Source organism: Notothenia coriiceps, unplaced genomic scaffold (assembly GCF_000735185.1).
Source record: "Notothenia coriiceps isolate Sejong01 unplaced genomic scaffold, NC01 NC01_scaffold00002846, whole genome shotgun sequence".
In the NCBI taxonomy this organism is placed as follows: Eukaryota; Metazoa; Chordata; class Actinopteri; order Perciformes; family Nototheniidae; genus Notothenia; species Notothenia coriiceps.
Genome location: NW_011335547.1, coordinates 190,246 through 217,937, shown reverse-complemented (window position 1 = coordinate 217,937; position 27,692 = coordinate 190,246). Strand labels below are relative to the sequence as shown.

At 41.2% G+C, this 27,692-nt stretch overlaps 2 protein-coding genes across 18 annotated transcripts in view; one reads left to right on the top strand and one right to left on the bottom strand.

Moving 5' to 3' along the window:
- The window catches only part of sema4d (sema domain, immunoglobulin domain (Ig), transmembrane domain (TM) and short cytoplasmic domain, (semaphorin) 4D), a 39,566-nt gene extending 37,623 nt beyond the window's left edge, over positions 1-1,943 (bottom strand). Inside the window, exon 1 of one of the 3 annotated variants that reach the window (XM_010766001.1) lies at positions 1,810-1,943. The gene's annotated coding sequence lies outside the window, so the exon portion shown is untranslated. The remainder of the gene's footprint in view (positions 1-1,809) is intronic. The other 2 variants (XM_010766002.1, XM_010765999.1) reach the window with 2 other exon arrangements.
- A 3,305-nt stretch (positions 1,944-5,248) lies between these two features.
- Positions 5,249-27,539, top strand: add1 (adducin 1 (alpha)). 15 transcript variants are annotated; one of them, XR_797849.1, is made up of 19 exons: positions 5,249-5,417; positions 11,579-11,787; positions 12,306-12,468; positions 12,653-12,804; positions 13,294-13,374; positions 13,462-13,611; positions 13,709-13,852; positions 13,979-14,077; positions 14,398-14,571; positions 15,126-15,476; positions 17,795-17,890; positions 18,010-18,102; positions 20,483-20,639; positions 20,831-21,160; positions 22,036-22,137; positions 23,613-23,628; positions 24,327-24,360; positions 24,691-24,744; positions 25,264-25,299. XR_797849.1 is itself a non-coding variant. In XM_010765988.1 (18 exons), the coding sequence occupies exons 2-17, from the start codon at positions 11,593-11,595 to the stop codon at positions 24,740-24,742; spliced, it is 2,355 nt and encodes a 784-aa protein (XP_010764290.1). In that variant the 5' UTR covers positions 5,249-5,417; positions 11,579-11,592; the 3' UTR covers positions 24,743-24,744; positions 25,264-25,353. The 15 variants fall into 15 exon arrangements, 13 of the variants coding, with proteins under 13 accessions (XP_010764290.1, XP_010764294.1, XP_010764299.1 ...); XR_797848.1 differs by lacking the exon at positions 25,264-25,299 and adding an exon at positions 22,980-23,017 and having other exon boundaries at positions 24,691-24,708; XM_010765988.1 differs by lacking the exon at positions 24,327-24,360 and having other exon boundaries at positions 25,264-25,353.
- The last annotated feature ends 153 nt before the right edge of the window (positions 27,540-27,692 follow it).

Below are 27,692 nucleotides of genomic sequence, written 5' to 3'. Positions count from 1 at the left end.
ACACAACCTCTAACCTGAGGGGAAAGTCAGTGACAGAAATGCCTGAGTCTCAGTGGCACGCAGCCAGTGGTTTAATGATTTGTCTGCTGCTGGTGAATGATCACACAGCAATATCCTGCTCTGGCTAGTTCTCCGAGCCCCCCCTGAGGGTCCGTTTGACATTATTCTGGCTTGCCCTGGTGCCACTGAAGCGCCAGTGGGCCGATCATATTGACAACATCCGGGTGGCTGCCCCCATGGCTGATACGACCTAGCAATGGACCTGTGGAATTAAACCCAATGAGCCAGAAGAATAACTTATAGACATGGAGTGAAGGGATGCCATTGCCCCTGCATTATTTGTGAGATGTTGCGCAGGAGAGGAGGGATGGTAAATGGCACTAATGAGCCAGTGGAAAACAGATTTAGAAAACACAACCGCTGTATTTAAGGGGAAAACTAAATAGCTGGCATGTTCCAAGATTCCACAGTGCTTATGCAATACAAGCCTGTGTATAAAAAAGGAGCGGGGCGTCTATTTACTCCTAAGTGAGGAGCATTCATGCATTTCCCTTTAAGCCTATAGGAAATGTTAAAGAGCATTAGGGAGAGACAAATGTTGCAATAACACTTTAGGAAAACCTTCATTATCAACAGTGTAAAAAACACCCATGACAATTTCCTGGAGCCCAAGGTTTGTGCCTGCTCAACAGTGCAAAACCCCTAAATGTTCAGTTTAGCATCACGTGCAAGACAAGGAAAAGAGGCAAATCTTCAAATTTAAAAGAAGCTGGAAGCATCCAACTAAACTAAACCAATCAACTAATTCATCAATGTTTTTCACAGAATTACTGGGGATTTTGAAGGGACTTGTCTCTTCTTCTTGCTCTCACAAGCCTGAACTTCATTATATGATTGAAGAAGGTACAGAGAAAGACTACAGTGATGATGGTGGAGTTTAACTATATACTTCGCATAAATCCAGTAGAGTCACTGAGACACAGGACTTTAGTTAGCAAGGCCAGAGGGCAAAAAGTGAGACAGAAAGCAGCTCCATAAATACTTATCACTCCCTCCGGTCCATACAGCTCCACACCAACAAGACTAGACATGCATGCAGGTGAAAGGTTTATGATGAGACTCTGATGAGCCCCAGCTGCACCGGACCGTCCTGGCACAAGATGCCTTCTGGCAATGGAACTACAAAAACACAACAGTGCATACTGTAGGCATGTATTTCTCCATGCTCCTACCAGACTTCATATAAACTGTGGTAACGTAGAAAAGTTCTTCATCGCTGTCAATAGTAACCTTTTGTTGTTGCATTGAAAGAGCACCCTTGATGTATGCATGCCAAGGGTAGAAACCCCTGAGTGACCTCTGAGTGCCAGAATGGCATTTAGAAAGTGCAAGGGGAGTTTAATCTTTAAAAAGATTTGTGTGAGCACGGCTGGTGAACACGTAATATTATATTCAAGAGGTATTTTTTCGCTTCAAGGACAGTGACAGCGTCTGCGTGGACTCACCAGTTATCCGCTAACATCTTATTTGTCTGCAGTTGTGCTTTAAAATGTCGCGGGAAAGTACGTTTAAAAGTTTTGTGCAGCGTCAAAAGCGGAGAAAAAGAATAGAATAGTAACGATGGGTTTTTATTCTTTTGTGTCTCCGTTGGGGTTTCGGACACAGTGCAACAAGTGCAGCTGAGCTTGAGTCGGCGACAGCACGCATGAACACGGCTGAAATAACTAAGCCATTTGAAAGTCCCGATGCGATACGTAGCTAGCGCTAACTGAAATGTGCACTAAAATGAAAACGGGTGTTGCTACTCACCGTGTGGAAGTTTTCCTCCTAGTCCCGGTTTGTACGGAGATGAAGGTCGGTGCAGCAGCGTGACAAAGTTTGACTGGTAGCACTCTCTCAGCTCAGCATGGCGGCTGGGACCAGAGACTGCATTCAAACCTCTCCGGGCTGAGATATCAACACAGGGGGAGGGAGGGTGCTGCGGGCGGTGAGAGCCCAGCGGCGGAGCAGGGAAGAAGTAGCACATATGTTACCAACAAGGAAACTGTTATTAATAAAAACATTTTAAGTTATAACTTAAAATATAAATATATAACATATAAATATGTTAAAGTCCTCCATTCAAAATGTATTTAAAAGGGCCCATTTCATTGTAAAGTATATTATGATATGGATTGTAGCCTAATGTTTGTGCATTAATGTGTTTATCACTTCAATGTTGCTTCAAGTAAAGGTAATTATTTTCTGTATTTATATATCTTATCTGTGAATTAACGTATTACATTATAATGTATTGATATAGGCCTACTGGTGCATTTAAAAGTACAAGGTTTGCTTCTGAATTGTAGTGGAATTGTATTCAAACATTCAAGTACGGCTAGTTGGCCTAACATGTACTGAATAACTAATTTTATTTTAATGTTATTTTTGTTTTCTTCACCTACTAAAGCAAGTTGTGGAAAGCAACACATTTGCTCAAGTAGGCCCACTTTACTTAAGTAAGAGTTAGAAGTACTTTTGGAAGTAGCCTACCATTTTATAGAACTTTTTTTCAGCAGAAGTTAAACTCACGCTGCATATTAAACATTACAATTATTGTCATCAACCCCAACATTTCCATGACTGAATAATGCATTACTTCACTGTCGTCTGCGGAAGTCAGCGACTCTCCTGTTAAAGACTCAGTTGGCCTAAACTTTTGGTTTAGGGGACACATAGATGGGGCCAGTGGGTTTAAAAGGTCACATTTTGAGGTCAAAGGTTATACAACATTTTCCTAAAGCAGAAGTGAATCAAAAACACAGTGGAGGACAGACAGGCTGACCCTTGTGTCATTGTGCAGGGCAGAGGAGGAGGGAGAGGGGCTTTCCATGGCACTGCAGGCCGAATACAATACCATCTTTGAGTCAAAGACAGATTGCTGCTGGTGGAAGATAGAACAGCGTCACAGTCTACCTCTGTGGCTGCTTTGTGAGTTCACTGAATAACAAATGTTGAGAAAATTACCTGCCTGGTTGAGCTGCAATAAGTCCATAATGTCCTTTTTCTTCAGCATAACCTTAAATATGCCAATACTCCCAGGCATCATCCGGTACAACAAATGGTTTGTTTCCATATCAGCCCCTAGTGATTTGAGAGATTTGGCTGGCTATAGTTAAAAGGGAATGGTAAGTGCTGCCTGAAATGAATACGTAAAGCAGCTGGGTTTATCTTCACTCACTCTTTGACATGTGCTGCTAAGAGAAAAGCAGGTGACCGAGGAATGTGTGCTGAAACCCCAATGTAATACTGGTGCTCAAATGATTTGTCGCCACTTAGACAGATTTGCATTTATAGATATAATGTATGTACTTATCTGATTTGTATATGTAGGTCTTTAATGTATTGTCCGCCCCACTTCTCATATTACATTTCTGTCACAGGCACACAAATTCTACTTGTTGGTGGTTAGTTTACTGTCACTTGACCTTCAGAATGACACTTCAAAGCTTACTTTGTAGATGTTAAATTAAGAAGGATGGACAGACACAAAGACACCACACAGTGAAGCTTATTATAATGCTGCTCCAGATAAGATTATCAGATAAAGGCCAACGTGTAACAGAGAGTCAGAAACACACACTACCACCTAGTAGACACAGTCCCATAATGCATGAGAAAGTAATATAGTAAGGTGTAGATTTACATTTTGAGTATCTGATCTTCAGGCCTGAGCTCTTCAGACACACCAGTTTATATTTAGAGTCCCTAGCTGGTGTATCCATGCTACAAGGCAGACCACACCACAATTATTCACAACACTGGGCAGGCCAGCGCTGGTCTGAGATCATTTAAGAGGGGAGTGCATGCAACTGCTCCGGGACCGGATCAACACCACAAGAGTCAGAGGTCAGGGACACTCAGAAGTACACTCAGGAGTTTAATTGGAAGACTACCTCCTTTATGACTGAATACAAGATCTGTCAAAGTTTAAGTTTTTAAATACTGTCATATATTTGACGGAGTGAGTTAAATAATTTAAGAAATGAAACAAAAAGTAATATCATAAGAGCATTTTGCTCAAGAATTTATTTTAGTATTGCCTTGTGTTTTGTATCCAGACACCTGTTAAACTGATGTAAAGCTACCATCTTAAATGTCATTGAATACAAATAATTCCTGTGTTAAACATTCAGGGGTCTGATGCACTTTGCTTTTTCCCTTTATTAAATGCGATGGCACATTTTCTATAATTAAGATTAAGGATTAGCAAACATATTTCCCCAAAACAATAATAGACTAGAATGAAATACCCTTTTTTATTGTCCTTAAGAAAATAACGTGATTAATGTTGCAATACAGCCGACTAACCCCAGCGTGGCAAAGCAGCACCATCTAGTGATAAATATCGAACATGAATAAAACGTTTGTGTATTTTGCACGTACACAGATCTTTTTTGGCAGGTTTAAATTGGTGTCACTACTGTATGTGCATCTACAATATATCTTGAAATGTTTTATCAAACACCACGAATATATTGCAATTGTAAGATGCCAGAGGGAGCATTGGGTTTTTTTTCACCGGAAATCCCACCTCACATCTCCAACAAAACAATGAACTGCGCCCCCTGGTAGGCACTTATAACTTCACAGGTGTAACGTTAAACTGTGCAATGTTTGCTAATCCTTGTGTTGGGCCACTATCAGCGTGATGTAATTGCCATCAGGATGTTCTTTTTAGTTTTAAATCCACCTGAATTGCCCCATAATGTCATCAAGACTGCTGCAATAGAACTGTGCAATAGCACCACATCTGCAAATTGGCTGCAAGCTACACCAAGGTGAAGCTGTTTTTATTTACCTAAGATCTAAGAGTAAAATGCTTTCTTAAATGCTACAAATCAGGGAAAAAGAAGAATACTCAAGTAAAGAAAAAGTAACTCCAGATTGCGCTTAAATACAGTAGGCTACTTGAGTAAAAGTACTTTCCACTACTTGCCTCCAACAGGACAGTTTTAAGTGATTTGAAAAGTCTACCCCTCTTTTAGGTATTTAAGCGGGCTAAAAACCGACCGTGAGGGTGCATTCCGCCATAAATCTACCCTTATCAACTTCATGGATTTAGCATTAGCAATAAAAAACAAACCATGGAAGTATTTATACAACACGTTTCTTTCTGGTGGGCAAGGAAACAGCTGATTCTCCAATCACTTGTGGCGATGTTGTCACGTGGCTCTGCTTGACCAATAGCCAGCCGCAGATTAACCAGTTTGCCGCACCCAAGTAGGATGATGGTGGCTCGTTGAAGCGACGCAGGGACGACGAGCGTAGAGAGATAAACCCACTCTGAGATCACCAGGGTAGGGATAAAGATAGTGAAACCCACCGTCCTGCTTTCAACGGTCACTGTTTATTCATTTCATCACATCAAAGAGAGGGTAAGCTCGGAAATAATCGATACTGTTTGCATTTGAGCTGTTCAAAGCTACCCGTGTGTGTGTTTTGTCAATGTTTGTTCCACAGTGTCGTTGTGTTTCAGTGTGGCGACTCTCACTGTTTTGCTAGTATGTTGCTCGGTGCAGGCTGCACAGAGAGACGGCTGTGCACGGTTTCTCACCGTTAAACAAATATATTTGCGGTTTAGTTTGATTAAATCTAGCCTGTTCTTGGACGGTTCCTGTGCTAAACAACAGCCAAGGACCAACACTTTGTGTCCGGTGTGTGTGTGCGCCGTTAGCCCGCCCTGCTCCACAGCAGGCCCGGGTTGCATTATTTTGCAGTTCACATGAGCACAGTTGCTGTAGCTATTTAATATGGCCTGCTGGTGTTTTCACAATGTAGTGTGTCTGTCTGTGTGTAGTCTGGATGGAGTTAAAGCAGTAGGGTCTGGGCTCTTGTAATGGAGCAGTTTCCTGTTGTTGGCGCTATGCCCTGCATAATAATACACTGTGTGCAATATGTATTTTTCTTTTAAGCACCTCTCTTAGCATCCTTTCTTTATCAGTATAAGAGAAACACAATTTCACACTGCACCAAATAGAGTAGGCTACTTGAGTTATCCTAATGTGACATTGTGTTGTTACAGTAGCAAAGTCAATTCTCTTTAAAGTGAAGTACATTGAGCAAAGCACCAGACCAAAGATTACAACTTTAAGACAGTTACAACTCATACATCATATTATACAGTGTACATACAATGATTGTACATTAGCACTGCAAGACTGCAATTAAGCTATACCATGATATTCTGCATGTCTTAATTTATTAGTGGATTCATACATTTATTATCAAAAGAAAACACTTTGCTACTTGTATCCGTTTTCATATAATATTGAGTTTGATTATTTTTCTAGTTTTGCAAGTCACCTTGGGCTTTGTGAAGTTATGATGGCCTTTTTTCACTATTTTCTTACAGTTTTATATAGGTACAGATTCAAATGGTAATATAAATTACCCGTTGGAATGATAAATAATGGCAATACTTGTTAGTTGCAACACTTATTGTCCATTTCTTGTAAGAGTGAGAATGGGGATGGACTGTTATATAATAACCTCAACATTTTTAATGGGTGAAGTATGCCTTGTTGACAACTATTTGTCTGTGTTTAGCCAACACTCTTGCTGTGTCTCGCTCTATTTTTAAGTCCACAGTGAAGTCCATTCCCCCTAATACATAATGAGGATTAGCAAAGCCAAACTGCCAAGTTAAAATGTCTGAGTGTTAAGGGATAACACTCCCTGGATCTGGTCATTCTGTTAGAATGAGTTAAACTCCCAAAGGTGGAACCTAGCTGTGTCAGTCCGGCTCCATGTTGCCACCCTCTGCACACACTACATTACTACTACACACATACACACACTCACTCCAGATACAGAGTATTTGTTTTACTCCCACTCTCCACGCCCACACCCTTGACTGCAGTGCAGCTGAAAATGTGTTCCTCATTTCAAGTCCATTCTCTCTCGATTTCACTCTCTACTTCCTTCCTCTCCATATGAGATCACTTAGCAGGAGACTTCTTTTTTTTAAAGTACAAAATGCGAAAACAGTCATCCTTGAACTTCCATACACACCACAGAGGTCACTGAAAATTGTGTCAATAAATGTGTCTATGCTTGGGTCAAATATTTAGCTTTCAGAGTGTATACAGATGTACACCATGATAGGTCAGAGTGGGGCTAAGGAAACTGCACAGGGAGGGGTGTGTTTCAGCGAGCGATTTCCCACCACTCAGTCCCATATGACATGCGACAGCCTGATAAACCCGGAGCCACTGTAGTCACACTTAACTCTGCACATCGCTGGCCTGGCCTTGGTAGTGTGCAGCAGATAATACCTTTCCCATAGGCGATGGTGAAGCTTATATAGTAGACTGAATTTTTTTTTTTTTTTTTAAAGGACTTTGTTGACTTTGTCCCAGGATCTCTTTACTTTGTCTTTCATATTTAGCTTTGATGTTTCTTTTGGTTCTAATTGATCTGATGATCTTTCATCTATTTCTAGGGTAGAAAAGGTGACCATCCTTACCAAAGCAGAGGGAAATATCTGTCTTTGTAGCAATTAGATGCTACTGTATGTTCACCATGTAGTTGCTATCTGTGTTTCTACCATATAGTGCTGAACAAATAGTGATTAGTGGACTTTTAGTGAATTTTCAACAAAAGCATCTACACACTGCAGCTAAAAACAAAAGCTAGAGCATTAAGAACAAACCAAACCAGTGAAAATACCCAAAAGTGTTGTGAAGCTTAAGGGAGTTGCAGATTCTGGTGATGGCCCTCCCCAGGTTCACCCCTAAAAGTCATGTTGTTATTTGATTCATAGTTATTATAAAAACATAAATGATAGCCTCTTCCAAATATCATTCTAGTTCCTTTTTCCAGATGGTTAGCATCAGCTATCAAAGCACAAATACCTGGAAACTACACTGTGTGATGTAATTACATAATGGAAAATGGATAAAGACTTAATGCAATATAGTGAGTCAGTGGATGCCAAAGAATTATAATCCTACTGCAGTCCATCTGACTTCCAAGAGGAAGTGAACCACGACGTATTGATTACTTCAAATGTTCTTAAAAGATCTCTACAAGGACAATAACAGGGTGAAACGGTAAACGTTTGGTTGCGTTCAGCTGTGTGTGCATAACTTAACCAGGATATTTAAACTCACATATTCAACTTGGTTCGTTTGTCCCAAATGAGAACATTTGGCCCACATTTCTTGTGAAATTACAACAATAAAAAGATGATTTGGGATTTTATTTTTTGCTGCCATCTTAGTGTTTTGTAGTCTATTCCTTTTAACTCTGATAAGAACCATAGACTGGATAGGTAAGAACCAAATGATAGCATTTAGAGCTGAAACATGCTCATACAATATTACAAACTTTTCCCCGCCTTTGTACACAGGCAGCACGCTCTACCAGGTGCACAAGAACATACATGAGGCAGTGCTATAACAAAACCTAAAGTATTCCTAGTTTTAGACACACACACACACACACACGCACAAGCAGTTGCTCATGAATTCTTCGTCCCCAGGAATGACAGGCATTCAGCTCAGAGATATAAAGAGCCTTGTCGGAGTGCTTCTCTCAAATGTCTGAAAAACACACACACACACACACACACACACACACACCAAGAGCCAGCAAGACTTTGAGGCCATTTTCTTTTTCACACCATAATGATCTTTTCACTGCTGATTGCTTGGTTGGCATATTTTTGGAACAAACTAAATAGATCTTTATTTCTTTCTTTCTTCACAGAGCTCAGTCATGCTCAAATGCTGTTTATGTACAAGCTTCCGTTTCTCAAAAGAGAATTATGATTGAAATATGCACACAATGTACACTTAGCTCTTTAAAGTGGACCAAAAGCCAGGCATTGGGGAGAAGAGAGGCTGGTGCTTCTAACAATTAATATATCTTCCTTTTTCTTTTACATTATTGTCTCGAAGCAAACTCTGTTCGGAACGGAAACCTCTGCAGCAAGGGGTGTCATTGCAAGTTCAAAACATCAGTTTAGTCAATCAGGTAGAGCAAATTCGATCACTTGTTTAACATCCACCTGTGGGCACACACAAACAAATAAATGAACAAGTCGGCATTTATTTTCTTCAACTGGTCTATGCTATGGGTTTTTTTTCAGAGTTATTTCAGCATCCTGTCCCGTACCATGGCATGAAAGAAGATGTGAGTTGATTGCCAATTTGAGTTTATCTACGGCTTAAAACAATCTCCCAGACAAAGACACAGGGTCCCTGACATGTTTTGATTCCAATGCAAAATGAGTAACACATTAGTTTGAAGTTGTGCGCATTGTGACACTGACAGGCTTGCAGCGTGATGTGGGCCTCCAGCTGGTCTTACATAACGGCAATCTTTAAAAGGATGTCCCGTGTTTCCATGGTAATGTGTTTGGTTTCCATAGCGATTGCACAGGAGTGGAGGATAGCCAATCCTCTGCACCTACATATCTGAGGAGCGATGAGAAGCAGGGGGTCTGGAGAACGGGGGCGCCTGTGGTTTATGAGATGAATCCATCGTGCACAGATAGAGAAAGCTTCCTGCATCTACTGCCATTTGTTACTGATCGATTGTCCAAAAGATATGAACAACCGAAGGACCTGGGCGTTTGTTTTTACATAGTTTACACCATAGCAAATGCTCTAGAGATGTTCATGGTGGAGTGGTGTCTGTAGTGTTGCACAGCTGGAGGGATTCATTTAATTAAGGGAAGGGAGTGCAGCAGGAAATGAGTTCAATAAAACAAACGCTCTTTGCGATGGCAGTGGATGGTACCTTACGTACCAAATATTTTACTTATGTTTGTCCACAATGCTGCCTGAAACGATCCTATTAAAAAGTTCTGGAGGTGATTTCCGCACACTGTTTGATACCCCCTTCCTTGCTCCTGCAGTATTAGTGGTTAATTAGTCCTGTATTTGCAGGTGTTAGCAGATTTTGTGGTCATGTGCACTGCGTTGTTGGACTGAGTCTCCAGGCCATTGAAAGGATCCTATTACACAATCCCTGCAGTGCTTTAATGCATTAGAGATGGGTCATTGGGAGCAAGAAGAATGTTGATATTGATTTTAAATGAGGGTTTAAGTGCTAAAAATGAATGTGTGTACATGTATATTTCCCCCTTTTTAAACAAAAAAAACAACTGGAAAGAATGTTTCATCGTTTTTAGACTCTTTTTTGGTTTTTGCAGCTCTCCTGTTGTCAGCAGACATTTTTGATTCCTCTCGTTGCCACTAGCAAAAAACACCGAAGTGAACAACAGACAGCAAGTGCAGCATAAACAACTCAGAGCAAATTAAATTAGATCAGACACACAGTCAAGAAGCATGAAGACCACCTTCCTGTAAACCAGGCTGACAAGGGCCAGTCTTTGACTTGAGGGGAATTCACAATTTGATGTGGACTTTCTCTTTTATTTAACTTCTAAATATTATATGTTTTCCAAGTTACTTAACAAATGGTAGATACAAATTGGAAGAAAATGTGTTTTTTAATGCTGTATTTCACTTTATATTTCCATTTTACCAAAAGAAAGAGTGTCTTTAAAGGTCTTTTCTGTTGTTTTAAATCGTTTTCCCAAGTGTCTTTTGATTTAGTGTTAGGTGAAATTGGACAAAACGTTGTTGAACTAGAATTAGCCAAAAAGTTTAAAACGCAGCAACCTCGGTAAAGAGTAGGTGACCCGATATGTGTAGGAAAATGCTGTGTTTGATATTGTGGAACCCAGAAGACTAATACAAGTGGACAGAAATGGGGAGGGGTTCTGTCGGCTCGCAGTGTGGTGCTGCATGCTTTGGGTTTGGTCTGCAGTTGTCATGGTAGTTTTGGCTGGACATTTGTATTGATGGCGACTAATGGGCTGCATCAGTTTCTGCCAGAGCAACCCCACATTACCCATGCATGCTTGCACAGACACATTTCCTTGCGCTCATAAATCTGTCCTTCAGAGTTGAGTAGCCTGTTCTTTGATGGACAGTTGGATACTATCTATCCTTAAATACACCCAGCCAGCTGGATGGGCATGGATCTATAGGAAACCTGTCTTACTGTTCCCTTTATGTCTCTAAATCCCTTCCTGTCACTCTCAATTGAAGTCTACACATGTTGAGCTAAATATTAGTTATTGCATACAGTATTAATCACCTCCATAAATTAAATGAGACATTCCTCAGTGAATATTAACACTTTTGCCCCTAATGTTTTTTCAAGGGTCCTGGTCATATTTTCCAGTTTTTGTTTCCCTTTCCTTTGCCCGGCCTTGACAGCTGAGTGGTGTTGTTGTGATTCCAGGAAACACGTTGTGGAAATCAATGAGCAGCTTGGAAAAGTGGTCACATGATCGTGACAGGAAGTAAAGGAGAGAGTGGTCTGTGTGATTGGTTTTCTGGTTTAATGACTGATCATTTACAAAAGGAAAACGTTCTCTTTCCCCATCTTTTTTAATCTTTATGTCTCCTAATGGATATTTCTGAGATGATGTCAAGATATTTATATATACTTCCTTTACACATTTGTGGTACACCCCCTTTTTATAATTGTAAATGACAAGTTTCAATCTCTTTTACAGGAGGCCAGCCCAGGATGAACGGCAACTCAGGTGCCGGCGTGGTGACGGCCCCCCCTCCCACCACAGCCCCCCACAAGGAGCGGTACTTCGACCGGGTGGACGAGAGCAGCCCGGAGTACCAGAGGGAGAGAAACATGGCCCCCGACCTGCGGCAGGACTTCAACATGATGGAGCAAAGGAAGAGGGTCTCCATGATACTACAGAGCCCGGTCAGTGGAACACACGCATGAAATATATTCAGAGACATTATTATTCACTGCGTTTGCTCTACGGTCACAGCATCAACTGACTGTAGACTGTGGTCACACTGCCAGAGCCACTCTGTTCAAATGGGAATAGGAGCTTTTGCTGTAAAAGCAGCAGCAGCCTTTTCGACATCACTAAAACGACATGGCCAAAACTAATGCAGTGTAATACACAGAGGTGAACCTATATGTCGATATTATTATTCCTTGACCTTAGTTATGTTCTTATTTTTTTAATTTAGATTATTTTCTGTCTCTTTTATGGAGAATGTGTTTCTCTTTTTTAAATGTCTTATTTGTTTGACACTCAAAATACTCATATATATTCTTCCTATCATCTGTTTTATAATGATGAAAATGATTTTAATATAGGTGTAAATGAGCATTGAAACAACTTCTACCTGGTTTTTTGGGTCATTTTTACCCACAAGTCTTTTTATATGTTTTCCGTCTACTTTTGTGTCTTCCATGATGCCCCGCAGGCGTTCTGCGATGAGCTGGAGACGATGATCAATGATCAGCTGAAGAAGGGGAAGACGCCCACCAGCCTTCTGGCTCTGCAGCAGATCGCAGACTTCATGACCACCAGCATGCCTTCCATGTATCCCGCCGCACCGCAGGGAGGCATGGCGGCGCTCAACATGAGTAAGCAGCGAACAGTGACTAATGCAGCGTATGCCGAGAGTCCAGTTAGATTTCAGCAGGCAGACTCCAACTAACTATTATTATCTGTGACTGAGATATTTCTTACTTTCTTGCAATCAGGAATGGTTCTTTGTTCCCCCCTTGCACAGTATCGTATCCATTGTAACCCATGTCTTCCTCTCAGGTTTGGGCATGGTGACTCCAGTGAACGATCTGCGTGGCTCAGACTCTATTTCTTATGACAAGGGCGAGAAGCTGCTCCGCTGCAAGCTGGCTGCCTTTTATCGGCTGGCTGACTTGTTCGGCTGGTCCCAGCTCATCTACAACCACCTCACAGTAAGAGAGGCTAAAGCACTCTTTAGATAATCATCACGTTTTTTAAGTGAAAAATAAGTTATCTAGTGCCTTTGCATCCATTGGTTAATTGCAAACAGGAACTACTGATAGCTTTATTAGATTAGCAAAGCATATGTAGCACACTTAGTCTCGTGTCTTATCTTTGCAAGAGAAAACAGTATTTATTTTATTTGTATTATCATACCTTTTACCTCCTTGTGTCTCTTAATCTGTTAAAATGTTATATTTTGTTGCTAAGCTGCATCTGTAAAGGTCTTAGCATCTGATCTGAGAGGATGTGATGTGTGCCATTTTTATAAAGCACTTTGAGCTGCATGTGCTGTATGAAAAGTGCAATATAAATAAAGCTTTATTATGTCAAACTCTATGTTGGTATACGGTATGATTTGGAGATGAATAAGATATTCTCAGAGTGTGCTTTGATGTTTGTAACACTCTAATCTAATGTGACTGTCTTCTGGTCTTTAGGTCAGGGTGAACTCAGATGAGGAGCGCTTCCTACTTGTCCCGTTTGGGCTCCTGTACAGTGAAGTCACCGCCTCCAGTCTGGTGAGAATTTGTTCTGTCTTTCTACATTTCTTTCTAAAGTAGTTTGTTCCCTTCTTAAACTTGTGGTGTTTCTGTCATGCTGTGCAGGTGAAAGTGAACATTCAGGGGGAGATAGTGGACCGGGGAAGCACCAACCTCGGGGTGAACAAGGCGGGCTTCACTCTCCACTCTGCCATCTACGCATCACGGCCCGATGTCAAGTGTATCGTACATATACACACATCTGCGGGTGCTGCGGTAAGGGACAGTCTATGCTCTGGGATTATAACCATTATAAACACAGACAAGTTGTTTTCTTATGTCGTTATACTGTGTGGTCTTCTGACTGTTGCAGGTTTCGGCCATGAAATGCGGCCTGTTGCCCATCTCACCTGAGGCACTGTCCCTGGGGGAGGTGGGGTATCACGACTACCAGGGAATACTGGTGAATGAAGAAGAGGTTGCTGTCATACAGAAGAACATTGGGACTAACAGAAAGGTAACAGCATAATAAAATGAAAACAAGATAAACGTTGCTTATGTAGTAGTGGAAATGTCCTTTTGTAATGTATTAGTTTCATTGTAAAACCTGCTCATTCTATATTTTACGTTACCTCTCTTCCAGGTGCTCATCCTGAGGAACCATGGCCTGGTGACTGTAGGCGCAACAGTGGAGGAAGCTTTCTATTACATCCACAATCTGGTTACCGCCTGTGAGATTCAGGTAAGATGCACACTAAGGACGTGATAAAGGACATTCCCTCTGAAATAATGGACACTTATTTGTGTGAAATAATCTTGAGTATTGTCTCTTTTGAGCTGATTATTTTCATTTGGGTTGTCATATTTGGCTCCATATGTTTGTCTGTATTTTTCACAACAACTGTCTTTGTCTCTTGTCTCTCCACACTTTCACATACGTTCATCTTTCTTCATGTTGACGTCTGTGTGTGTGTCTTTGTGTTTGTCCTCATGTCCACTTTTTATTTTCCTTCTCTATTCTGGATCTGTTTCTCCTTCGGTATCCCTCCCAATTTCTAACAGGTGCGAACACTGGCTAGCGCTGGAGGGCCAGATAATTTGGTGATGCTGGACCCAACAAAGTACAAGTCACGCCCGAGGGTCCCGGAGCCAGCTGGGGACGGGTCCTCTGTACACCCCAAGTGGCAAATCGGGGAGCAGGAGTTTGAGGCTCTCATGAGAATGCTCGACAACTTGGTGAGTATAAAGGAAAGGGGAGGAAAAGCTAGTATTGCCTCTCCTATTTGATGACCTGACAGACACAATTCATCCAAAAACATAATTCTACAATTTAGCTGAGTATCTGCCACTGGAACCCTCTTGTCTTCACAGAGGAGAGCTCATGCATGTTTTCCAAAGGGGCGTAGCCAGCAGCAGCTCGGGTTAGATGTGAAACTGCGGACCCAGAATCAGCACTTTAGTAACAGGGCTGAAATAGAGGGATATGAGGCATGGCTAGAATGGGTGATCTGTTTGATATCTTGAGCAAAACACTACATAGACATGTTTTTTTATATATCTGAGACCTATAATATATGCTCAAAAATAGTATAACAGGAGACCTTTAAACTTAGTCATATCAGCCAAAGCTAGGCTGTTGCAGTACATTTGATCTATTGATTTGCCAGCAAATCTGTATTTTATTTATTTCCTCATAACTCCATGACCATGCTTTAAACTTAGAATAGATATATATATATAGTTTATCCACCATTTACAAACGTCTGTTGTTTTTCTCTCGTGTTTCCCAGGGCTACAGGACGGGCTACCCTTACCGCTGCCCAGCATTGCAAAACAAATCTAAAAAGTACAGTGACGTGGAGAGCGCTTCCTCCGGTCACGGGGGCTACTCTTACGGGGAGGACAGTGACTCAGGTGCTCGCTCACCGCTGAAGCAGAGCTTCCAGCGCGGCCAAGGCAGCAAGACCCGCTGGCTCAATTCGGGGGGGCGGCCCGACGAGCCGCTCGAGGACGGGCCCGAAGGCAGCAGCCCCAAGTCGAAGCCTAAGGTGTGGACGAACATAACACACGATCACGTGAAACCCTTGCTGCAGTCTCTCTCGTCTGGTGTCTGCGTGCCAAGCTGTATTTCCAACTGCTTGGTCTGTGCCTACCTTATTGTTCATAGTAAAGAGTTTACAGCTACCTTGTTGGTGGAAGTAGGCAGGTGGTCGGCATCCTGAGATTCTGGGGACAGTGAGGAGTAAAAGTCTATTACAAAGCTCTTACTGTATAATTCTACTTTTCACTATTTTTAGGCTCTCTCGCACTGTATTTTCCTATTAACCCACCTTTCTAAAGCACTTACTTTTGCTGTGTTATTTCGTAGCGTAGCTGTGAGTATTTGTGGACCCGCTTTTTTCCCTTTTACCTTCCGGTCTCCCACTGCTTCATGATGCCGGGCCAGCTGTCTGAAGCATGCCCCACTGCATGTGTAGTAGTGAAATGCATTGTTTGTGTTGATGTTTTCCCTGAGGAGCGAGCAGCAGGGGTGTGGCATGAGTCCTCAGAGGGCAGGTGAATGTAGCCAGACACGGTGAGGTTGCTGCAAACCACACTGTACACACTCTTAGTTCTTTGTGTGCAGCTTTGTTAACTTCGTTGCTCCAACATGCTTCAGCAAAAGGAAAATAAAAATGCAAATGCTATGGGGTGCGAGGCTGTCTCAAGCTCAAGTGTGAGATTGCTTTATGGGTAACTCACAAAATGAATTTATAAGACTTTTATTACCCGCTTAAATCAGGGAAGTTGCATGTCTCTTTCTGAGAATATTAAAATCCAAGAATAATGCCAGATACATTACATATTTAACAAAGATAATCCTTTAAAAAATGTATTCGCAAAAAAGAGTTATGCAGCCTGCTTTTCTATTTGTTTTTGTTAAGCACCTCTTAGTTGTAATATATCATATATTTTTCTGATTTAAATTTATTGTGAAAATGTTTTAGCCCCCATGGCTTGCATGACTGGATTTGTGTGCATAGAAACAAAAGAAAAAGAGAACAATACTTGAATTTGATCTGACTTTTGAATCGATTATCTCCTGTTGGGAAAGTAGGAAATGTTGTGTTTTGAGACTCTTTCTCAGTGAGTATATCGCGTTTACATGTTCATCCCATACTCAACCCAAACCAGCTGCCTCCATCCAGAAACCCCCCCCCCTCATCCAGCCCCGGGTTACGCAGTCTTACGCTATCCACCGCGAATTACATGCCTCCTTTTTAAAATAGTTAACAAAATACTTTGCATGAAAGCTGAAGATTTGATTTGTTTATTCACCCGCTGCTCATTCAGTTTGTTGCAAGAAAAGGGTACCGACTTTTTTCTCCTTCAATCATGCTGAGCATTACCAGGTTTTTGATAAGTAGATGGGGTACTGTTTCACATTAAAAGGAACATGTAGAGACGGTAAAAAGGTTTCATCCTCAGCAGGGAATATACACTCTTGTCTCAGTTTGTAGCGTTGTGGCTTGTTTTTGTCCCAACGTTGGCGAGTGTCCTCGGTGTGTTCCTCTCTTATCTCTGTCGTCCTTGTTGTCGTGTGTCAGCCTGGGAAATGACTGGTGATGCCAGCTCCCCCCTCACTGCCACCCTCGCTTTGTAAGCCAGCCTCATCATCGTTCCACCATCCCTCACTACTCCCTCCCTCACCCCTTTTAACTGTTTTCCTGCTTCCTGTAATGATTTCAGTTGATCTTCAGTGTGCTGCTATTGTTTGTTTTTGATTCTAATAGTACATCAATGATGATGACAAATAGTTAGTGGTACTGCTACACTGTTAGGCTCTAGTTGTCGCATCTTACGTTTGAAAATCTCGTCATAGGTGAGGGTTGGGGTTCCCAGAGAATTGATTTCAGCGATTTTTAAATGTTGTTACAATACAAGCTTAACTTCTCTGCAGCTTTAAACTTCACTTCCTGCAACATTGTGCAGGTTCATCTGGTTGTTTCTAGTGTCTTAGTTTTGACTCTTATATCGAAACATTACATTATTTTGAAATTATATCTATAATAATACAGGTTGTTGTTTTTTATTTGCATCAACACATACCCCTGTGAGCATCACATCTGCAGTTCTCTAGCATATTTTGTCACATGCCTTCATTTTTTCAGCCCTTTGCCACAATTTCCCCTATTAAAACAGTCCTTTGACAATGTAGTGCCTGCTCCAATGTATTTGTGAACCCCACTGCACAACCCAAACATTTAGACATTATTATTATTATTATTATTATCATCATCATTGGTACACTTTTTACATTCAAACCTTTTTACAGCCATCCAACATTTAAGTTCAGCATGATTCCTGTATTGTGTAGCCTGCCTAGTATATTGTCTAATTCTATTTTTGTGGTTGGGTTTTCGTGTCTGTAAGTTCGCTGGTTTGACTTGTTCTCTAACACTATATTTGGTGTTTACAGTGGACAAAGGAAGACGGACTCCGACAGGCTGCCGTAGCCAATCAGTTCATCCCATTGAACACCAACCCAAAAGATGTCCTGGAGATGAGGAATAAGGTGTCACATCGTTCTAATTTTTTCTCTCCCCTTACTATACTGGAAACAGAAAATATCTGATGCTCCTGATGTACATAGGTCTATTTAATGTTTATCTTTCTTTATTTGTTTGTTTGTAGATCCGGGAGCAGAATCTGCAGGACATTACAACAGCAGGGCCGCAGTCCCAGGTTCTGTGTGCCGGGACTGGGATGGAGCGCAGCTTCAACCAGGTCAGTGTGTGAAGCCCCCCAGAGAAACCTCCCTGCTGCAGCCATACCCACCTGGAGATGAATATGTTACTTTTAAGCATGAGAAACTTAAGAGTTATTGTTATTTGGACCTTCTTATTCAGTTTAAATACAATTTGAATACATAAAAAGTCAATTATTTCTGTTCAGGACTGGAGATCCTCAAATCTCCTTAAACCAAAAGGCTGCAAAGTTGGAATATGTTTGCATAAAGTTGTCCTCATTCATGCACAAAACAAAAGAAATTGGATGCTTAAAGAATTATGTGTTGTAACCCGATCTGGCCGTAGTAACCTCACCACTTATAAAACAGAGCTAAACATGTCCTTCATGTTGTGTCTCAGAGCATGGGGTGACTTTTGTATCTGTCCCGTAATGTTTTTGACCACAGAGATTTTCAATCTGGCAGGTGAGTAGTGTTTGGTAGAGGTAACCTCACTGCTCTCCAAACCTGCCAGCTCAGTTTGTGTCCATATTCATACATAGTTTTTGTCCTCCATTTTCCTTTTCTTTTTTTTTAACCAGAGGTTGAGGCTGTGTAACTGCTACAACACTTGCAGACTAGTCATTTTGGAATCTAGTCTTCTACTTTCTAAGATCCTTTTTTCTGTGCATGCACCCTTTACCCTCTTTTGAGAAGTTAATTGCTTAACAATTTCACTTTTGCGTTCAGTTTGCATGTTTTGCCCTCCCTTCGCTGGGCTTGGCTAAAAACAATTCCATTTGTGAGTTTTTATGGACAGCCAAAAGAGCATGAGTAAAACGGCTAAACGTTTTTAACCCTGCGAGCACTGTGCATGTCCAGTAGTAAGCTAAGAGGTGCCCTTGATGTGCTGCTATTTTGATAAGGCACTGATTGTCCCACATGGATCATTTGTCTTTACAGAGCATGGTCTAAGATACCTCCTCCATCACTGCAATGCTTTCCACAACGCCACATCTCTTACTGGAACCATCTCTCTTTGCATGCAATTCCAATTCTTCTGTAGCCTATGTCTGCATGGTATGTGTGTATGCAGAGGTGGAAAGTAACTCACAGAGATACATGGAAAATAAAGTATAAACCCTACCTTAATCAAAACTCACACCTCAAACTTTGTTTCAAAAGAATAAATACAAAACGGGCAGAATTTCAGATAAGCCTGTTTTCATTTTGAAGATCACCTACTCATGTTAAATACTCCAAACTTCACATTTGGGTGAATTGTGTATTTTTATTGAAACCTTTTTGATAACTTTGACAAACGGTGACAAATCAAATGTTAATGAAAGTAGCAGCCTCACATGTGTTTGAGGATTACTTTGATAACAGTATCTGGACTTAAGTGAGATATGGAAGTACTCTTTTCACCTTTGTGTGTGTGAGAGGTGTATTTCTGAACGTCTGCCTGAATGTGCTGGTGTTTAAGAGCTGGGTTGTGCCCCCCCTCACTGGGTTTACTATTGCAGGACGCCCCTCTGTCTGACTGTACAGACACTATTGACGGCCTCGATGAGTCCGAGGGGTCCTATAGTCCTGCTAAATCATTTAGAAAGGTACTTACTGCTCCAGTCACAACTACTACTCACCTGTACTTCACATCATCCTCCAGTCATTCCTCTGAGAATGCAGACAGGCACTTGATTTCTGGGCATGTATAGAAGTGAATAATAGCACTAGAATGAGGCCATTTTCTATCTTATTGTTTTTTATCGTGATGTGACGCAATTTTTTCTGCATGTTAATGCACATTAGCGTCTGATACCTTTGGAGAAAGCTCATGTTTTTAACATCGTTTCAAAATGTATTGTTCTAAATTGACATTGATACTGCCGATGGCATGGATTAGCTTCTGAAATGGTGGTGTTTGTTACTTGTATTGTACAGAATGGAATGAAAGTCAAGTTTGAGCTTTTTAACTAATTGTTTTGGTTTTAGGAAAATTAACAATGTTTCAGCAGTCATGCGTTTTCCTCTTCACCTTAACATTTTCTTGTGTTTCATGTGATTTACTTGAACCCTCTCAAATATGTAAAAGTTTATTTGTCATCGTAGCTGTAAAAAAATGAGACCCTGAAAATGGTCTAATCCTTAAATTAAAAAAATGTAACCTGTTTATTTGATCATAACATGAGCTCCCTGAACTCTAAAATAGCCTGATAGCTATGACGGCATACATTTCTTCATCTATGGCTTATACTTCTGCCCACTCGACCTACTACTTATGTGTGTAAACAGCTTCTAATCTGATAATCCAGTTTACATGAGACTTTCTGCAGACACTTGACACTGCAGCTAGTTATTAATGTGTCCTTCCATAACCTCCATTGCTGTTTCTTCAACATCTCATGTCTTCCTGCCTCCTCTCTGTGTGTCCTGAAGGGGGAGCTAGTGACCGCATCCAAGGCCATCATCGAGAAGGAGTACCAGCCCAGGGTTATCGTCAGCAAGCAGGGTCCCAACCCCTTCACCAAGCTCACCGACCAGGAGATGGACGAGTACCGCAGGGAGGTGGAGCAGAACCAGAAAGGGCCTGAAGGTAAAGTTAGAGGAGGAGATGAAATAAATATCAGTGTAATGTGGAAATAAACAATCATTGGTATTCTGTTGTATGGAATAATATTCACAGCTGGTTCAAACGCCACTGTGGACAGATGACATGCAACAAACTTAATGAAGTTCAGGTTGGTGATGTTATCTCTCCACCCACACATACACCTGACTCCACAGTGAAGGCAGGAGTCGATAGTAAGGGGGCATCAGCCTCCAGCGTGCCTGAGGCTGAAAAGCCACCGAGGGGTAAATCCTCCACCTCCACCCCTCTGCATTCTGCGACCGGCTCCCCCAGTTTAGGGAGGGCTCCAGCTCCAACTGCCACCCCCGCTACCCCTTCCTCCCTCGCGCTCTCAGCTCAGGGCGGCGCAGACTCTGCAGACGACGTTTTTTTGGCCGCAGAGGATGCTTTTTCGGCTCCAGATTCCCCACAAAAGGAGTTCCACTGCGCCGTGCTGCGGGCCCTCAGCAAGGAGCCGTCGGTGAAAGAGGCAGATCAGGCTCCAGGTACACCAGATGAAGCGGAGTTGTGGCCTAAAATCCAGCTTTCCGCTTCCCTCCTCCCCCTGCTCGGCCCTGGTCACTGCTGCACTGAGAGTGTGGGACCCCCCCCCCCCCCCCCTCACCCGCCGCTGTGTCCTCTCTTTTTTCTGAGGGTTTGGAGTCTGCTGTAATTCTTTTACCCTGCGCAAGCATCCTTCCTACCCACAGTTCAATCTTCAAAGCCTTTGCTTGATTATCTCCCCCCCATTCCCCCCTCTCTGATGTCTTTTCTCAAGGCATCAGAGTTCTGGCACATCAGATACCTTGCTGCAGTTTGATTGGACGAGAAGCTGAGTAGAGATGACGTGAGGAGTAAAAACTCATTTTGAGATTTGATGCCAAACACCCTCTATTTAAGCAGGGGGCTCTCCGCAAGTCTAAATATGCTTTTGCAGTGGAGTTTTTTTGTTGCTTACTTTATGAGGAAACTCAGTCATCCAATCAGAGCATCCTATGTGTGGAGATGAGATAATGGTGTCCTCCTTCTCTTCCTGCTAACCTGTCCTGGATACATCTCTGTCGGTGTTCACTCCTCCTCCTGTGCCACTGACTGATTTCAAATCAAACTGATTCTCGTTTTGTTTTGTTTACCTCTCTGGGATTAACTGATGTTGTTTTGGTTACTGGGATTCGTGTAAAAGCATTTGCAGTGTCCTCCTGATTAAAACTTCCTCCCGAGTTTGATTGTTTGTGTTGTCCTCCCTTTTCTTTGGTGTTGTTGGTGTTTTTACAATTCTTCCAGGGTCCAATAAAAAAATAACGCCCTATTTTTAAAATGCTAATTTAGTGATGTATTCCTTTATATATTTTGATAAACTTACGGTTTCATTTCCATTTAGACCTGGAACAGCTAGCAGAGCCTGAGGAGGAGGAGGAGGAAGAGCCAAAAAGCCAGAAACCCACCGCCACACCCCCGAGCACCCCCGCCAGAGCAGAGGAAGGTAGGTTGTCCCGACATACTTGCCCTACCTGGTTCAGCATGGTGTTCTCCGGTCTTCTTGCTGGGCTTTGATGCTTTTCTAGGGACTACAGATGGAATGCGGAGGCTCCTGCCGTCCTCCTGCCTGTCTGTTCATGTTGTGTTCTTTTAATAATACTACTACAGGTGCTGTGTTTCTGTAATAACAGGCCAAGAGGTTTCAATTATCTCATCCGGTCTATGCTAGGAGAGGTGGACAATAGGAGGCATTCATCTGGACAACATTACTTGTCTTGATGGAATATTTTTGGAAAGATAGTGAGTGACATTAAATAGAAAAAATATGATATATATTTTTGAAAAATAAGCATTTATTTTTGGGCCCCAGTTCAGACATTTCAGGTTTTTTTGCTTTTATATTTATTTTTCTCCCTCTTGGTCTTTATTACCATTGGATTACACCTATGTGAGCAGTATCATCATGATGATACCAGTACTGGCTTTAAAAGTAGTGCAAATTATAATCTTTATTCAAACAATGATTGGCATTCCAGTAATCTTGAAGCTACAATCGGCATGAGGGAGGAACAGTTTTGATCGCAGGTGTAATCTAATACCTGAAATGTTGTAATATAACATGTCTCTATGTCCAGTATCCTTTACCCCTTCACCTCCATTCTCCATCTTTTTGGAGTCTACTAAGAATGGTTCCCAACCATTCTTTTTAAGATTTTCTTCGGGTGTTTTTTTTTCTCCTCTATTTCACATTTTTATTTTTATTTAACACTGTGCCTGTGGTTTGATCTGCATAGACATTTGTTTCTACCTGTGCTTTTTCTTCTTTGTGGCTGCGATTACAATCAGGAGATGGAAATACAAAAGAGTACCTGTTGCCATAGTAAGTACGTACTGTTCCACCTCCTAACCACCCTCCTTGATTACCCGTCACCCTCATGCCTATGTTGGATCCCCGTTTCCTTTTTTTCTTTGCATGGCTTCATTAGCAGAGCTGTTCTGTGGTCTGAACTAACCCTTTTCCTGGGTTTGAGACTGTTCAGGCAGTTTGAACTCTTTCTTGGTCTTGATGGGGTTTACATCAGAGCTCCTCCTTCTTTTGTAATTAGCCACGAGTCACTAATTGCATTTGATGTTTAGACAAATCATGGCTAGAAATACCAATAAATTGTTATTTTGATTCATTTCCTTTTAACATTTTATTCGGCAGGATTTTTAGATCTTTAATATTACGCATTAAAGTCCAATTTGCTCAAATGAAAGTGACCTGGTCTAAACAAAAGATGAGGATGTTCCTGAAGTAAACCTCACAACGCGCCAAACCTTTTCTGTTAGATAACCTCTCTTTTCCTCCTGCCAACTTCTCACTGTCAAATTAACCAACCTCTCTTGCACACGTTATCAATGTTATATATCACTGTATATCTGTGTTTCATGAAAAAGCATCAGGTAATGTTTTGAAAATGTTTGTTTGTCTTACAGAAGAGTCCTTTACCAGGTACACGAGTGCTTTATATGGGTGTGGCTTTCAAACCAAACCTGCTGCTGTGGGCTTTGCTGAGACTGTCGGTTTAGATTTAAAGATGGTTGAGGTCCGATGCTTTGGCTGTGTGCTGTTTAGTCTCCATTTTATCTATCTGTGTGTTCATCTGTTCTGAGACAGATTCTAGAGATGTAAAATAAGGACGGCTGTGTGGTGTTTTCTCAGGGCTTGATAAAGGTTTTCTTGCTAGCCTCTGTAGCATGTGAGCTATATTAAAATTGAAAAAAGCTTTAGTTATTTTGCACCTGACTGCACTGTGTGAGCTTGGACTTAAGCTGGAGACAGTGGTTTGGATGCTGTTTGATCCCTTCCTGATGCAGCACCAGCACTTGTTGCTTCTTAACTCTTTTTGCTGGGAGTATTTTCTAAAGGATGACAGAGGCTTTTCTAACTAACTGGTGATGGGTGCATGATTCCAGACAGAATTGGACCAGCTTCTCGTTTTTAGCCAGCAACCTATTATCTTTGCTGAAGTTTGCAGATTTTAAGCTTTGGCTTAGCTGTTTGAATTGGTCTCGTCTCTTCCTGACTTCACATTAAAATATTGAAAATCTGCAAAAAGGTGTTAAATATTGCTTTGTAGGACCCATATGTTGCCCTGTATAATCTTTAAGAACATGTAGCGATTTTCTTTTGTTCATAATCTTCTTCAGATGTTTACTGTAGCATTCTTGGACAAACACAAAGGTGAGATTTATGCTTTATTTTTAGATTATGTAACAATTAAGCATTACTACATATAATCTATCATTTCAAGATTCATTGATAGACTGTAGTTCATTGTGAGAGTGGTTTCTATACTCCCAGCAGCTGGATTTGTTTGCTGTCAAATGATTAATCAAGGCCTCATTTAAACTCTCTCCATGAGAGCTGCGACAGTTTTGAACTGATTTAACTCGATGCCCGCCCCTAACTTGTTATGTAATCACGCTTGTGTGGTTATGTTATTAAGCCTTTGAAAAACACCTGCAATATTCTCTGTGTTTTAGACCTTGATTTGTGTTTGTCTGTACACAGGGTGCAAATGAGCCAGGAAACTGCACTCATTAAGATGTGCCTGTTTAAATGAAGGTAAAATAAGCATGCTGTGTACCAGCTTGTGTGAATAAGGATAATAAAAGGAGCCAGGGAGGAAAACAAAATCCCTAATAAGGAGAGCAAAGGCTTATTTTCTAGTGCTTATTTTTAAAGGTAAGAAGCAAAATAAATGTCCTGGAGAGATGCCTTTCTGTTCTGTAATGTAAGAAGGACTGCTCGCTTGGTTTGGCTTGAGGAAAGGTGTTAAGATGGCTGCTGTGTTATTTGGTTAATTTAATGCCTAATATTGCCTTTGGAAGTGGGACTTTTGTATTCCTAATATTTCTCAAAGTTAACAATATCTTGAACTGATTTAATTATTCAGTTCTAATAGATTTTATAAAATTATTAGACGAGGTTTTGTGGAGTCATGCACTGACAAGTACATACGGGGTAGCACATCTTTAATTGAACAGCTTCTTCAGCGGTGGATCTGTGGGGAGTGAGCTCAGCGGCGCAGAGCTATAATTTCTCCCTCACCATCAATAACTCCCTCCTTTCTCCCCCCAACAGAGTCTTTGCCTGATCAAACGTATAAGGATGAGAGCGACTCCGCCACCCTGAGACAGACCCTTCCAGATTTAACACCTGACGACCCCTCCGATGCCCCGGCACTTCCTGCCGAAGAAGACTCCGCCCTTGTCCCCGCAGACGCAGCTGAGGGCGAGGAACCCGCTGACGCTTGTGACCAGGAGGGAGAAGAGTCTCCCAGCAAGTCACCCTCCAAAAAGAAAAAGAAGTTCCGCACTCCTTCCTTCCTAAAGAAAAACAAGAAAAAGACTGCAGAGTCCTAGATTGGAGAATGTTGGATCGGTCCTCACGGCTGGCTGCTGCCTCTTTCCATTTCAGCTTTTTGTCTGCTACCATTGCACCCTTGGAGCAAGCCTCAGTAACACACTCAGTTATGCTTTTTGTTGTTTTGATATCATTTGTCGCGGGCTTATTAACCTATTTTTCCTCGTTACTGTGTGCCAATTTTGTATACAGTGTAAAAATGATTGATTGCAAAGGTTTTTAATTATTAGAGGCTTTTTAAATTGTGAGTGATGCATTCCGTCTTGTCCACTCCATCTGGCCTTTGATGCATGTATTTTACCACAGGCCCAAACACTAAATGTGAGGTTTAAGGGTTTTATTGCCCTCATTTTTTTTTTAAAGAGTAATACTAAACTGTTGTAACCACTAGAATGTATTGGAATTGTATCAACAACAAAAATGTGTCTTTTAAAAAACAGTGAATTCAGAAGAAGCTTGTGCTCTCATTTAACTGGTGGTACATTTAGACAGCAAGAACTACAAATTACATAGTGCTAATTTTACCTCTGCAGCTGTGCACCCATGTAATTACATGTTAAAGGGCCAGGAGAATTACAGTTGGGTTGTTAACAGTTCATTACTTATGGGGAAATGCAGTCATACAAAGTCTATAATAATGTCTCCATAATCCTGTTTTTCATTCAATCATCCACAAGCTGAATCCCATCTGGGTGTCAACTCAATCTTCTACCCTAAAGCATTTAACACAGCCATAGCTTACAGGTATGTTGTAGAGTGCTTTAGATATGTTATATGATGTGGAAGTTGGTTTTAAAATGTCTCCAAACTGATTATTCTGCGGTGCTGCAAACCTGCACATGGAAATGTTTGAGAGATTTTTAGCATTGGTCACAACAACGTGTGAGTCATCCCGGGAAGCGTCAGCAAGCATTGTTGATTATTCCAAGGGATGATTATATATTTACTGTTATTCTTTAGTATGAAGGAATGTGTAAAAAATAATTCTCTCACTCAATGTTTTTCATTTATTCTAATTATATAAGCCTGCATTTGTTTTACTTTTGTCTTTTGGTTTATCCCCTTCTCAGAAAGGGGCAGAAAAGCGTGAATGTGTGAAATGTCAGTTGTTTTCTTTTGTTTTTTTGTTGCTTTTTCTCAAGTATTTTCACTATGATTGCTGTGAGGGAGCACTGTGAACCTCTTTTGTAAACCACTGTCTTGGGATTTGGACCACATGTACTATCATTAACATAGATACAGTTGCTACAGAACATGTAAAACTATTATGAAGCTGCATGATCAATCGTATATCAGAACTATCAACCTGGACTCTCCTGTGTAAAACTCCACTATGAGCAAATAGACATCGAATGCCTGTGTGTTTCCAGCTGCAGTATAGACAAAATGTACACTGGAGAAGCATTTTTTTTGATGTCACTGATGTATAATCAATAATGGTATCACAAATGATCTGTGCTTAAGGTTGCAAGGCATTTATACGAAGGCCAATCTCCATGCATTGCTTCCTAACTTGTTTTTATTCTTCCTGTTAAGTGACTGTTTAGTCTTCAGTCTATCTAACCAGTGGTGACAGGAAGCTTCTACTAATCTGAAGCGCTGAATAAACCTTTGTTCACGACAGATGGTGCATCTACACTATTGAATACAAGCTGAGAATATCTAACTCATGAAGGTGTGCATGTGTAGAGTGCCTAGTGTGTGTGCTGTCCTTTAAGTCACTAACTACCCTTTTATTTCAGTTATATTTTAGCTTTAGTGTGCTGATAACAAAACTAAAAGTCATTGTAGACATGGTTTTCATCCTAGTCTGTTTTTTTCTTATATTAAATATCACATCTATGCTGATTTTGTTCTCTTTGTCTGAGCTACTTCCAATTGAAATGTTTCTCATCATTATACCGTCTACAGACATAATACTTCCACCTCTCTTCTCTCATAGTTCTGGCTGTTTTACAACCATGAATTAAAACAAACACTTACCTTGAAAATCAGCATTGTGTGATTGTCATTTATAAAAAATCTCTGGAAATGTAGAATAATACTGTGAGCCATCTCCATCAGTGCTCAATCATATGTGAGTCAACATTCGAAGTATATAAAGGGGAATCATGCTGGATAACTGGTGAGTTAGTCAAATAAATAGG